This window comes from Solanum dulcamara, chromosome 8 (assembly GCF_947179165.1).
Source record: "Solanum dulcamara chromosome 8, daSolDulc1.2, whole genome shotgun sequence".
Lineage (NCBI taxonomy): Eukaryota > Viridiplantae > Streptophyta > Magnoliopsida > Solanales > Solanaceae > Solanum > Solanum dulcamara.
The window spans coordinates 74,914,587-74,929,171 of NC_077244.1; the positions used below are offsets into that span (position 1 = coordinate 74,914,587).

At 33.5% G+C, this 14,585-nt stretch overlaps 2 protein-coding genes across 6 annotated transcripts; one reads left to right on the top strand and one right to left on the bottom strand.

Annotated features, from left to right (window-relative positions):
* Nucleotides 1-511: 511 nt before the first annotated feature.
* On the top strand, nucleotides 512-4,118 carry LOC129899489 (zinc finger protein WIP3-like). The gene is made up of 2 exons (XM_055974475.1): nucleotides 512-1,179; nucleotides 3,065-4,118. Exons 1-2 carry the CDS (start codon nucleotides 628-630, stop codon nucleotides 3,524-3,526), a joined length of 1,014 nt encoding a protein of 337 aa, XP_055830450.1. The 5' UTR covers nucleotides 512-627; the 3' UTR covers nucleotides 3,527-4,118.
* Nucleotides 4,119-7,246: 3,128 nt separating this feature from the next.
* LOC129901230 (beta-1,6-galactosyltransferase GALT29A) lies at nucleotides 7,247-11,334 on the bottom strand. 5 transcript variants are annotated; one of them, XR_008769794.1, is made up of 3 exons: nucleotides 9,741-11,331; nucleotides 9,080-9,205; nucleotides 7,247-7,498 (listed from the first exon to the last, which is right to left on the bottom strand). XR_008769794.1 is itself a non-coding variant. In XM_055976356.1 (3 exons), the coding sequence occupies exons 1-2, from the start codon at nucleotides 10,851-10,853 to the stop codon at nucleotides 9,127-9,129; spliced, it is 1,161 nt and encodes a 386-aa protein (XP_055832331.1). In that variant the 5' UTR covers nucleotides 10,854-11,332; the 3' UTR covers nucleotides 7,247-7,498; nucleotides 9,080-9,126. The 5 variants fall into 5 exon arrangements, 4 of the variants coding, with proteins under 4 accessions (XP_055832331.1, XP_055832332.1, XP_055832329.1 ...); XM_055976356.1 differs by having other exon boundaries at nucleotides 9,080-9,174; nucleotides 9,741-11,332; XM_055976357.1 differs by having other exon boundaries at nucleotides 7,247-9,205.
* Nucleotides 11,335-14,585: the final 3,251 nt, after the last annotated feature.

Sequence of the window (14,585 nt, forward strand, 5' to 3'; positions counted from 1 at the left end):
TTAAGAGTATAATTATAATGAATCTAACACGATAAGTTAAAATGAGTTTAAGTTACATACACCATCAATATAAATAATATTTTATATTATTGAAGAATATCACCCTAAGGATATATATATATATATATATATATATATATATATATATATACTACAGGTAAGTTTTCTTAAAATGTTACCTGCCCTAACAACAAACAATATATAACCTGATGGTGTAAAATTCTTTATACTAATAATGGGTATAACTTAAACTCAGATAGAATATATGTCTATAGTGTAAAAAATATTTACAAGATAAAAGTTAAATCGTAGTAACTATTATAGGATTCTCCTTCAATAGGGAGCCACATATTTGTATGTCATTATCTAACCCCACCACTAACCAACATCTCCTTCCCCCATTTCAACCGTTTCTATGTGAGACCAAAACCTCATGAATGAAGAAAATAGAGGAAAACAAAACAAAAAGTTCTTAAAAGACAAACCAAACCACTTTTCATAAATCAACCTTAAAGTGGAGCTTTTCCCACATAAGAGTCCAAATAAAAAGTCACCATAATTAACCATCAAAGAGAAGAACTCTCAAATTGAAGAGAGAGTTCATATTAATTCTCTCTTTCTCTCAAGATGGGAATAAAAAATATTAACTTTCATGTTCATCAAGACATGGATGTTTGCTTTCAAACTCCAAATTTCATTGAATGGTTAAAACCATCATCTAATACTTCTTCTTCATCTCCCTCCTCTTCATCTTCCTCCACCATCACTCAATCAAAAATATTGATTAGTCATGAGACAACAAATCCCATGAGTACTTTCTTGAAACTTCCTCTCCTTTACAATCCACAAGAAATTCAATGTTTGCCTCTTCTTAGCAAATTAACCGATCTGAAAAAAGAGAAGAAGGAGGAAGATTATGAAATGAAGGAAGAAAATATGGAGAAAGTTAGAGTGTCTTTGCATATAGGGCTTCCTGATGTTGATGAAGCAAAGCCTTTTAGCTACAAGAAGGAAGAAAAAAATAAGGAGAAAAATAGTAGTACTATTATTAATAAGGGTTGCAATTTCAACAGTGAGAGTAGGTTTTGGATCCCAACACCAGCTCAAATTCTTGTTGGTCCCATGCAATTTGCTTGTAATATATGTAACAAGACCTTTAATAGGTACAACAACATGCAGGTTAGTCTCATGAATTTTTCATCATGCTTCTCAATTTTTTTTAATTCTCTTCTCATCTTTCATTTAGGGGAAGTTAATTAGGATGGGCGGATACAGTTGAATCAACTGAACTCTTTGCTTTCGGTTGGAATTATATATACATATATATAATAACATTAGTCTTCATTTGAACCTATTGGCTCTAGATTCTAAAATCACTTTCAATTTTCTTTATACTAACTACTTAATGGATCAGAAACAGCTCTATGCCAAAAAACAAATATGAAAACTAACCATACATGAGAAGGATTATAAATCTTTTGTTAATTTTTTTTTTGTCGTAGTATGCTTGAACTAAGTGATTAATTCTTCAATCTTGTGTGTCGACTTTTATTTTCTGTATATTTTTAATATATTAGCACTTTTTAATTTTTAAGTAAGAATAAGGTATGCATATACACTATTATTTTCAAATCCACCGAGTATATAGTTGTTGTCCATCCCAGAAATTTCACACATCTCATTAATTATATCCAATACTTTGTAACATAAGTATTAGACAAGCACATGCACCTCCTATTAGTCAAATATATGATCATTCCTACTTCTTAGTGCTCCTCGTTTTATCATTTGTTAAATAGTGTTGAATTGGATAGCTAAGCTCTTGAAGGTGAAACATTTTATCATTACTCTTTCTAATAAAGAAAAATCATTAAGATTGCTCTTATTTGATTGCTGGAGTTTCCATAAACAATTAAATGTTACCTTAAATGCAAATAATAATAAAAATCAAGCTACCACAGTGGCACAGTATCACTTTTCCAAGTTAAGGATCTTCTTTTGTCAAAAAAAAAAGAAGTAAAAAAGTAATGAATATATCCATCTCCACAACTCTTTTTTCCTTCTTTTTCTTTCCATACGTAATAATATGAATTTGTTTTAATTCCCATAATCTGAATAAAATCAATGAAAATGGATCTGTTGTCTCATCTCTTTCTCCTTTTATTTATCCCTGTTTACTTGTCCTTTTAATTTGTTCTTGTGGGACTCTTAAAAATGCTCATTGTCGTTAGCAATTCTTTACTACTCTCTCTACGTCCATCTTTACTTGTCCACTATACTAAAAATAGATGTCCAACAATACTTGTCCAATTTATGAAATCAAGAGATAATTTTAACTTAGTTCCTAATTAACCCTTATCATTAATTAGTAGTCATTTCTCTATTACATTTTTCAAGACATTGTATTTATTATATTCGAAGGATCATGTAGTAAAATTATCCTTCTATTTATAGTTTTTTAAGAACTGTGCAAAGTCAATAATGAACAAGTATTGTTGGATGGAGAAAGTAATTCCAAAACACTTCTGAATTTGTCAGCGAACTCATAACTCGTTTTAGTTATTGGGTTTGTAACAAAATGTTTATACATATTTAACAAAAAATTTTAATACAATTACAGGGTTTTAACGTGCCAAAGAACAACTCCAACAAAATAAAGTGAATAGGAAACGATTTAACTTATATGCGTTGATGGTGTCTATCAATGTGTATAGCTTTTATTCCATTATAGCAAGTTACTTAGTTTTCCATTTCATTTATTATGAACAATTATCTATAATTGTCTTTTGGATGATCTGATAATATAAAATCTAATATTCATTTCCAATGTTGAGTTCATAGAAGTTTAAACTCGAAAAGAAATTGAGAATTAAGTGCATTAATTAGCTAGCATGAGTTTTACTCTTCTAGCTGAGTTTAACTTATATACATTGATTGTGTCCATTAATATATACATTTTAATTGGTCAATTTTCTATGTTACTAATCTCAATGTTTATGAACAATTATTTATAAATTATTTTTTAAGTGACCTGATAGTTTTAGAAAAACGTCTACATTTGCAGATGCACATGTGGGGGCATGGTTCTGAATACAGAAAAGGACCAGAATCACTTAGAGGAACACAACCAGCAGCAATGCTAAGGCTACCATGCTATTGTTGTGCTCAAGGTTGCAAGAACAACATCAACCATCCAAGGGCAAAGCCATTGAAGGATTTTAGAACCCTTCAAACACACTACAAGAGGAAACATGGTACAAAATCATTTAGTTGTAGGAAATGTGGAAAGACATTTGCAGTGAAAGGAGATTGGAGGACACATGAGAAGAATTGTGGGAAATTATGGTATTGCACTTGTGGTTCTGATTTTAAGCACAAGAGGTCACTTAAAGATCATATTAGGTCATTTGGTAAAGGCCATTCTCCTCACCCTTCTCTTGATGGATTTGAAGATAATTATAAGGAGTATTGCATTAATAGTAGTACTGGTGGTTCTAGTGATGATGATGACGACGACATTAATTGAGGAAATTTCAAAATTATTCTTCAAGAGTAATCAAGAATTTCTCCCTTGCTAATTCAAATGAAATTCTTGACTACTCTTGGAGTTTATGCTAGGGAGTTTGAGTTTTATACATCGTCAGTATAAATACTGCTTCACACCATCCGGTCATTCAAATCTAGAAGTAAGATAAGTTTGCTACGTACAAGTGGTAAACATGACCTGATTGTGTGAAAATTGTTTATACTGAGAGTGTATATTACTTCTTCTTTTTTTGTGTGTGTGGGTGTGTGTGTTTGATGGATGGTGCAGCCCTGGCAATTGCTCAACAACAAAAAATTCTCAGGAAGGGAGGGGTATGTTGAGGAGCATTAGCATGGTGGTGATCATTAATAAGTAGTATTACTTAGATATATATGGTTTTATATTATTTGTTTTACTAATTTTGTGTATTGTAACAATAAGGGTGATGACCTTATAAAACATTAAAGTACATGAAGCAGGTGAATTTTCTCCTTGGCTGTGCTACTTAGCTAATAGGTTTATTGGAGAAAATTTATCAGCTTCATTGCTAACTTGTAGTGTTCCATAGTATAATGAGTTGAGTTCAATTATATTGCTTGTGCCTCAGTTTCAATTATACCCCCCAACCAAAAAAACAAACTTGGGACTCAGAAGAAATTCGAAGAGTAGATAGTACACATATAATAATATTGGTAATGACTATCATAATGCAGAATGATTTGGACCTTAATTAATTCTGTTTAATTGTGTAACAGATTTATCTCATCTAAAAGTATAAAGTGTTCGAAAAATACATTCATAAATTATGTTGCTCTCACATGCCCTTTTGCATGGGGAATTTTTATTTTCTTTATCTGATGTCTTATCTAGCTATTAGATGAGACATACTTTTCTTTTAATGAATCGCGTCTTCAAAAAAAAAATCTAGATTTAAACGGTAGAGTAGAGCCAGGGGTAAAAATGGACAGCTCCATAACCCCCATCGGCCACCACTCCAGGTTTCTTTTTCCATTTTTCGTAGATTTATTTGATGATTTATGAACGTACATAAAATGACTAAGCAAACTAATTAGCTTTTGATGCTCATTTTTCTCGCGAATCAAAACTTACAATCTAGTGGTATCAACGAAAATCTGTCAAAGTGGGAAACTTTTGCCTGCATATTAGGAGTTTGGGATACTACCAATTAAGTCCCAACATATATATATATATATATATATATATATATATATATATGTCAGCCACTAGCTAGTGTGTACTTACTTTTTATTTTTTCAGAATTTTCACACCTTAGTTGGGGAAGTTGAACAGATTATATATATAGTAATACATTTCCTAGTCCAATTTGGAGGTCTCAACTAAAGAAATGTATTCTCTTCTTGTGTGTAATTTTAACCCTATGTTAGGGGTTGAATCATATCATTAATTGCTGGACCACAACTTCTAATTTGCAAGAGCATGATTACCCTAAAGAGACTAACGACTCAACGTTGAATGTTGATGATACAGTCTTTGCATACAAGACTTTGATTCTCAATATTAACATCAACGAAATTTTAAAAATTAAATTAGGAAGAATTAATTTAAATAGTCGTTTACCCAATTGTTTAAATTAAAGATAGTTAGAGCATATATATAATACGTCCATGTATAATATGTAATTATATATATATAACCATTGTGCATGGTCAGTAGTTTATAATCTGTGCATATATATACCAACTAGGAAAAACAAACAGTGAATCCGACCAGATATTCACACCATGTCCAAATTAACAAAGTAATATTATGTTCAATTGGAATGAGAAGATTTTAATTTGTATTGGAGTGGGCTTGACTAAATCTGAATCTAATGAAACTAAACAAAATTGCTAAATATAAAAGTTTTTAAAATTTATTTTTGGTTCTCTTTTTCTCTAAATTTGAAAATATTGGTCAAGAAGAAGGGGTAATTCTCCACTATGTTTTGTCGGAAGAAATATAAAAGAACCTGGTTCCCATTTCTCTAGTTTAATATCTTGGCTCGAGCTTATTGGATATTAATTAATATTTAGTTTGCGTTGGGTTTTTGTATACTTGATACTACAAGTATATGTACATTTCCTTAAAACATATGATGGAGTCGCTTGACTTTACTTTTCTTCAAGAAATTGTGTGGCATGTAACGATGAGACATGATATTTTAACTTTTAGTTCCGCTTAATTTATTTTTTAAATGACTTTTGCTGAACAAATTAACATTGGAAATTTATTCCTTTACTATTAGAAATGTTTTAAAATTATCATTTGTTATACTTTTGAGCTATTGATATCTTTCTTATTATTAAGTAGTCTCCTGTTTGATCTTGATTCTAATGGAGCTCCAATGTAGATCGCAGTGTGTTCTGATCCAATCCAAAACTTGTCATAACGGATATTTCAATTTTTGTGTAAAGGACGTCAGCAAAAGGTCCAAATTTGCCCCTTTATTTTATTATTTTTTTTCTTTTAAAATTACTCTATGTTATACTTAGCTAAAATTTGGAAGCTTTCTGGGAATTTTTAAAATTTCTTTTGCTTATTAAGTGTTCGACAAGTAGATTAATTTACTTCTGACTCGAGAAGATTCAATTGCTGATGGGAACAAACCATTTGCTTGTTACCAAATCGTTCGCCTTTCTTTCGAATCAAAGTAGGTTGTATTTTGGTCGGTGTGGAGAGCGGTAGCTTCATGAGAAGAGCTTAGAGCCCTTTTCGTGAGGTCCAAAAGTTTTCCAATGATCTAATCCAACAGAATTCCAGCATTGAGTATAGTTGATACATGCGGCTACGGCTAGCCGACCATATTATTCCATAAAAAGTTTTTATATGTATAAGGAGATCCCTTAAATATACATATAGAGTAGATGTTCATGGATTTTTGGGCTGAAAAAGCTTGTTCATCCAAATGTATCATTCTTCTGATCTACTCGTTGATCCAAATGTTTCATTCTTCTGGTCTGCTCGTTGATTCAAATGTATCATTCTCCTGGTCTCTTTTTGCTCCCCGCCCTTATCCTCTGTTCTTAGCAGATAAAGCAATTATGATCAACCTTTTTCCAGCAACCATAGCCACTTTCATCAAACACTGATTCTATACAATTTTTGGGTTATCAGAATGTAGGGAAAAGTTTTTGATGGATCAGTGCTTGTTTCACTGTTTAAAGCCATAGCTTATCAAAAAATTTCAGAAGAAATGCTCAGATTCTATCTGGAACAGCAATTGAAAATTGATAATGAAACTAAAGTGAAGCCACGTTATTTGATTATACAGAAATGAGATATACAATTAACGAATCTGATTGTCTAAACTTGGAGAACTTAAATTCAATCATTCAAACTCAGAAACTGAATCGTAAGCAAAACCGAGAGAGAACAAGAAGATGTTAGCATGAGTTAGGAAGATTAGTTAGCCTTCTTTAATGATTAGATTTGTTCTTAATTATTGTAAATCAATTAGAATATCTTGTGGGATTGTAGTAGCATCTTTGGGATTATAAATATCTACCATATCTTTGTAATTCTATATAATGTATAGCTACAGCATAAATCTTTTCCACACATTTTGAGTGAAGATACCAGTACATATGAATCGCTATCACACGAAGATGCATTGGTTGATTCTATAGAGTCTGTAACCATGTGAAATTCTCACAAAAAAACTGCAATCAAAAGCAAATAGCAAGAGAAAAGAGTAATATGTTGTGATTGCAACTTCATTCTCCTCATATTTTGTGTACAACAACCATCATGTATATACAAGGCAAAATTGCTTCTAACTACCATAGTTGCAAGCACTCAATTCATATATACAAACTTACACCTCAGCTGGCACAAGTCCTAACTAACTTCGACCAAATGATTTTCCGCACATACTTCAGCTGCTACAATCATCGTCTTTCCTTGTGATGAGATCTATGTAAGCTCCATCTAATACACTTGTCTGCCCATGACCTGCATGAGGATGAAACAAGTCTAACAGTAGTACAGAGCATTGTTATGTTTTTTAGTATGCATTCAGTTTGGAATATTTGTGGTCTTTTGGATGGTCTAACGGAAGCTGCTAGATACGTCTCACAACTATTAATTGGCTAGAAATGTTTCTTTGTTTTGGCTATTGCTTCAATTGGAGAAGAAATCAAAGAGTTATCACAACTTTGAGCATAGGTTTCACAAGAAATACCTTATTTGTACCTAAGATTGGATAGATAACACCAAATACTCAGAAGAGAAGACAAATGGAGCAAAGGGTCTAGGAAGGGTTAAATGATATCATCGACTCGGGGCATTTTGTCTATAATGATGATACCATAGTACCACATAGTTGGCTGATTCCGGCCGTGCACAAAGATACTCCACTTGAATACAACGAATATGCAGTTTGTGATCTAAAAAATATTTCTTAACAATGTTAAGGACAAACAAAATTGTCTTGAGATTTAAAGATTCTAAATTGGTTCATTGACCTTTTCCATATTCTGTTTTCTATAGGTGAGCATAAGGTTCTAGATGGCAGTGAAGTTTGAGGAACAGGACGTAAAGTACAATACAGCTGAGCCCAAGCATTCAGGACAAAATGCAAAAGGACAACTAATTTCAAAACCAGAATAGTGTTTACATAGATATTCGGCCTTCACTTATCAGGGTTCTAAAGGGATTATAGTAGCTTTGTTTGGTTAAAGGATGCTACATGTTTTTGCTTGGTATCATACTTAAATGAGGCTAATGTGAATCTGTTAAAGTTCTCGTGTAAAGCTGAACAAACAATTGCAAGTGTTTAGTGTTATGTAGTGGGGTGTTTCTTTGCTTCAACTATGACCGTCCAAAATAATAGTCAAATTTGTAGGAATGCGACTAGGGTATCTGTACCGCAGTGTTTTCATGGCTGACAAAACCTGTTTGCTCGAGAAGTAAATAAATAGAAAGAGCGACTAGATGCTAAAACAGAGAAACATAAGTAAAACCCTTTCATGCTTTGTCTCAACACTTGAGGAGGCCCGTGGGAGAGCAAATACTCTCTCATCTGTCTTGAGTTCTTTCTCTTTCTTTTTCCCCTTTTTTTGTGGGGGCTGACACTCTACACTGAGCAGTATATAACAGAGGAACAGAGAACAATGCAATACGAAACATCCACTTCTTGGATTGATATCAGTTGTAGATACTTTCGGAACAAGAGATATTCTAATAAAGCAATCTTTTTGTGGTGACATTCCATATACAACTAACAAAACAGAGAATAGACAATTCCCATCAAAATGTAAAGCACCTACTCGGTACAAAAGACATAGTTAACAGCCAACTTAACGACAACAGGGAAAGAAAAGACAAATAGGCAACCTCCAAGAGAACAATGCACACCCAAACATAGGTAGATAGTATCAAAATCCAGCATGATATGGTTATACAGAGAAGAGTAAATGGTAGATTTTATTAGCTTATCAGCTCATATCTTTTAGATACATGGAATCCAACTTCTTTAACAGATCTCTACTATCTTAGAGCTGGTCTAACTTCTGCAATAAAACAGTCACTTACCTTCTCAAGAAAAATCCAGCAATATATGGTTGGTCTTCATGAAAGCTTTAATCAATCTTGCCCTTGTCTCTATGGGAGCTTTGCAGCACATGGATCTAAGAAACGTGCTACTGATAGATTTCAGTGCTGAGTACATAAATTATCAATCAATTGGTAGAAATAAACCTTCATACCACAGTTTTTTTCCAGCCAACATGAATAAGGAGACATATAACTTGAGTCTAGTTTGTACATAACAGTGTCCCAAGAACAAGTTGTATAGAGTACACAACAATGCCATTGTTTGGCATTTCATATTGAAGCTAAGTCCGCTTTTATTTGTCTGCCAATATGGTTTTTGAAAATCCTGTAGTAGTAAAGACCAAATGGTGCAACTCATTGAACAATTTACTTAAATAGCAAGAAATATAACAAAGATTTCATTCATGTTTGTGATTTAATTATACAATTGAGTTGTATCCCAAACAACCTGCATAACCTACAATTACAATTTGACAACATTTCCTCCTTGTCTTACCCGTGGAAGAATACTGATACAAGATAACAGAAAAGAGTGTACTCAACATATAATCTATCAATCTCTCACTATAAAGGAGTGGAAAGGTCACTGGTATATAGAAACAAGAGGAAACTTGAACTTCTCCGAGATGAATGGTATTACCTGAGGTCTCTCCACCAAATCGCGGTAGAAATCATACTCTGCCTCGTAGTCATGTAACTTCAGCTCAGCCCTCTGATTTGTATGATAATGATGCTTAGCTGAAGCAGATTTCCCGAATCCAAAAATACTAACATTCTCGCAAACACCTAAAGCAAGCATGATAGCTTGCAAACCAGAAGAGTAATGGAAATTAGCTCCATCATGAGCAGGAGCCCATTCTTGAAGAGGCTTCCCAGTTCCCTCCACAAACCGTTTCGACGAATAATACTTCACAATCCTAGCACACAACATGTCAAAACGCGTATCAGTGACAATTAATGGTGCTTTGTGTGAAGAATTACACACCATGTAATCCAAGAAATGCACAGGCTGACATATATACATTACTAAAGCCACATTCAGTCCATATGGATGGCAAAAACAACCTTCCCTCCTTGCACAAAGATGCAGAATGTTACTATTCACAAATGAAAGAGTAGTCTTTGAACCTACTCTATGTTCAAACCCCCCAGTTCTTGCATTGTTCAATCGAATTACAGCTTCATGACTATCAATTAACTCTCCATACACACTCTTCAACAAAATCCCACTATTTCCTACAACAGCGCATGATTTATACCTCTCCTCTGATCCCACTTTACCATTATGTCTATCAATTGGAACCTTAACTGTACTCACCAAATCAACCATCACATCCTTAGGAAGCTTCCTATTTCTGAACCAATCTTGCAAATTCCTCCTAAACCTCTGCCAAAGGCGATAAAACTCCGGTGACCGGAGCTGCACCGATACCCCTCTAGCTGTCCTCGGCCTAGTATCCATGCGATATTTCCCAGAAGACAGAAATGATCTATGACGATTGTGTCCTCTGAAATTCCCTTCCAATAACTCCTCAACCTCTTTCTTCAACCGGGGTTCCCCAATATCAATAGATGCATATTTCAAAAGTGTCTCATTCAGTACTGGTTTTTTAACCTTCCCAGCAAATGGGTATTCATTTTTCAGCTCAATAGAGCTGTAACGAAGGGTAATTCGAACAGCAAGTGTAGCCGCCACTGCAATCAGCAGTAATACACTGAACAATGGCCGCATTGTCCGTTTCATCATACCCATATAGCATAATCAAATTTAATTGCAGCAAACAAAACAAAATAAAAAAAACAATAAAAAAAAAGACAAGATTTTTATGAATACAAAAAACAATAAAAAAAAGACAAGATTTTTATGAATGCTAGAGATTGTAGGTGCAAATGATGTGTAAAGATCTAGAAGAAATTAAACGAGTACGATTCTTGTTCATATTGGTAAGTGAAAGAAAAATCAAGAATATGAGTTAACTAGTATGTTAATGAGGATTTATGAGTTATTGGGTGGGGCTTAAATAAAATGATAGATCTGTGACTTCCAAGAGATTTCAGTGGTTGGGGTGGGGTGGGGGTGGGGGTGGGGGTGAACTCTAATGGTGGAGGAGGAGTGAGCTGAGGAAGAAGACAGAAGAAGCCAAGAATCTCATATACTTTGGGAAACTGAAATTTTTTAGTGACAATGGGGTTTGGGTGTCAACTGTTTATGGGTTTCTTCTGGGGGTTTTAATTTGTTGCTAGTAATTAATTAACTTTAATTTCACTTAATTAAGACGTTAAGTGCACCTGCTTTAATTCAACTACTAGTCCAGTAGTACCAAACAAAAAATAAATAAATAGAAAAATAAATCCTTCAGTCATATTTTAGAATTTTCTTTTTATTTTGAGAAGAATCCCCTATTCTATTATAAAAAAAAATATTACTTTGTGCATTTCAATGGAGTAACGTTCAACAATTCATATTTATCGTGTGATTAATTAATAAAATTAAATTATGTTGTAATATTTATGATTAAAATAAATGATATAAAATTAAATAAATTGAAGACGGCAAGTTGTGGCCGGGAGTGCCTATGGATTTGCCGTCAACAACATGATATGCTGAAATCAATTTCTTGTTTCTTTCGAGGAATATATAATTGAATTTTATATCCAAAAAATATGCATAATTTAAATATTTTTTTATCATTTAGGAAATCACAGGCGTTTCATTATATTTACCTTACAGTTCTTATTAACCCTTGTGTGCAATTTTCCATTGTCGAGAATTTGAGAAAGGAATTGAAATAATTTGCTTTTGTACTATTATGCATGTTTGGTCGTTAAATCAAATCGTGATTTGAAGTCATGTTAATTTGAAGTTGAAAAAGTTTTGTTTGGACATATAAGTTATAATTTTTTTCTCATAATACATGAACATCTTACAATTTGTGAAAAACTGTTTTCTGCCCTTATATAATCTTACAAAATAAGCAAATCATATTTCATAAAAAAAAAAAAATCTAATTTAAACTCCAAATTGCATATTCAACCCCCTTCTAAGTTTTTCTTATAGTTTGAATATACATCTGTAATGTAGCAGCACGCCTTCAACTTACTTTTTCAAAACATTAGGCATAAGTAAAAAGCTCATATTTGAAGGTAAATGCAGAAAACCAGAAACAATGAAATGAAGAAGAAGAGAAAATTATTCTTAGAGAACTTTCATCCTTCATTGATTGAATGAGTTAGCTTGTACAAAAGAAGATATGTTGCATATATAGCTCTTCCTTCTTAGTTAGTAACTAATTCTTTCTAACAAACTAACTAAAGGTTGTTACAAGTTGTTATAACTAACTATCACAACTGACCATTATACCCTCACATTCTAACTAACTCTTAATAACATCTTCATATCACAACACTCCCCTTCAAGCTAGGAGGTGCAAAAATGCTTAAAACTCCTAGCCTTGATAGAAGATGTTCATGTTGTGGTCTAGACAGCCTTTTTGTCAGTATGTCAGACAGTTGTTCTGTAGTAGAAAGATAGTTCACTTTGATTAGCCCTTATTGTATTCTTTCTCTTATAAAATGACAATTTATTTCTATGTGTTTGGTCCTCTCATGGAACACTGAATTTGTTGCAATCTAGATGACAGCCTTGCTACCGCAATACACTTGAACTGGTACTTGTATTTCAACATCAACCTCTTTTAACATCCCTATAAGCCACACTAATTCAGATACAGTCGAGGCAAGACTTCTATATTCAACCTCTGTTGAACTCCTTGACACAGTGATTTTTTTCTTGCTTTCCAAGACACCATAGAACCACCAAGCTTTATCATGTAACCCGTTACAAATCTCCTGGTAAGTGGACATGAAGGCCAGTCAGCATCATAAAATATAGTAACCAAATTATCTAAACCACTTGATAGTGACAGCCCTTGTCTAGGTTGTCTCTTTAGGTATCTAACGATTCTTAATGCAGGATCCATATGAGACTTTTTAGCCTGCTGTAAGAACTGACTCAATGTTTGAGTACTAAAGGATATATCAGGTTTTGTCATTTGTAGATACAATAGCTTTTCTATCAACCTTTGATACATTGTTTGATCCACCAAAGGATCATCTGAGACTTTCTTGATTCTGTTCACTTGCTCATCATACTTCTTAGAGGTTAATTTGATATTGATATCAATGGGAGTTCCTACAGGCTTGGCTGCTGACATTCCAGCTTCAGCTATAAGTTCAAGAGTGTATTTTCTTTGGTGCATCAGTATACCTTCTGATAATCTAGTGAACTCAATACCTAAGAAGTACTTTAAGTCACCTAAATCTTTCATCTTAAATAATTGTTGTAGGGCCTTCTTTGTTTCTTCTATTAACTTCAAACTGCTACTAGTCACTAACATATCATCTACATATACAAGTACAATGATGATCCCTTCCTCTGACTTGTTGATGAATAAAGAATAATCATATTGATTTTACCTAAACTTCAGTTTGATGAGAGCTTCAGCAAGTTTATGATTCCATTGTCTTAGTTCCTGTTTCAGTCCATATAAGGACTTTGTCAATCTACATACCTTCTTTCCTTGACTGACAAAGCCTTGAGGCAGTTGCATGTAGATTTCATCCTCTAGATCACCTTGTAGAAAGGCATTAAACACATCCTTCTGATGAATATGCCATTTTCTAGAGGCCGCAAATGCCACAATAGATCTCATTGTAATCATCTTAAACACGGGTGAGAATGTTTCTTTATAATCTATGCCTTCTTGTTGACTATAGCCTTTAACAACTAATCTAGCCTGGAATCTCTCTATTTCCCCTGTTGACTTATACTTAACCTTATAGATCCATCTACAACCAATGGGTTCCTTACCCTGTGGTAACTCAGTAACCTCCCATGTCTTATTGTTTTCAAGGGCCTCAATTTTAGCTTGCATAGTATCCACCCATCTTTTGTCCTTCACTGCCTCTGAATAAGTGGTAGGTTCCTTAATGATGGAAGTTGCTGCAATATAACATTGATAAGTAGGAGATAAGTGTGCATATCTCATGTAATTTGTCATTGGATATTGAACTTTCTTATTAATGTGAAGAGACACAAAGTATTTCAACCAAGTAGGAGTGTGCTTTGTCCTGATAGATAGGAGATGGACTTGAACCTTCTTGAGTAGTGGGAACTAAAGCTTCAGTCAGAGATTCAACAGCTGAATGAGTAGGCTCATAATCATCCTCAATTCAGTTATTCTCCAGTTCAACACCAGTAGGCTCAACTGATGTAGGATCCACTTATACATTTGGTGCTTGGGCAGGAATGTTAGACTCAGAAACTGATTGAGTAAATTTTGGAAACAGTACCTCTAACCCAAGCAATGTGTCTGTAAACACTGGTTGTGGCTTAGAACTATGTAACTGAGAGAAAGGGAATAAATTCTCTCTCAATATAATATCTCTACTAATAAAAAATGATCTAGTAGATAGATCAAACAAA

What these genes read in the sequence shown, in the direction of transcription:
- LOC129899489 (XM_055974475.1), top strand. Translation starts at nt 628, where the DNA reads ATGGGAATAAAAAATATTAACTTTCATGTTCATCAAGACATGGATGTT. An exon ending in ATAGGTACAACAACATGCAG is followed by an intron (nt 1,180 to 3,064) that starts GTTAGTCTCATG and finishes CTACATTTGCAG; the next exon opens with ATGCACATGTGGGGGCATGG.
- LOC129901230 (XM_055976354.1), bottom strand. Translation starts at nt 10,853, where the DNA reads ATGGGTATGATGAAACGGACAATGCGGCCATTGTTCAGTGTATTACTG. An exon ending in ATTTGGTGGAGAGACCTCAG is followed by an intron (nt 9,426 to 9,740) that starts GTAATACCATTC and finishes TTACTACTACAG; the next exon opens with GATTTTCAAAAACCATATTG.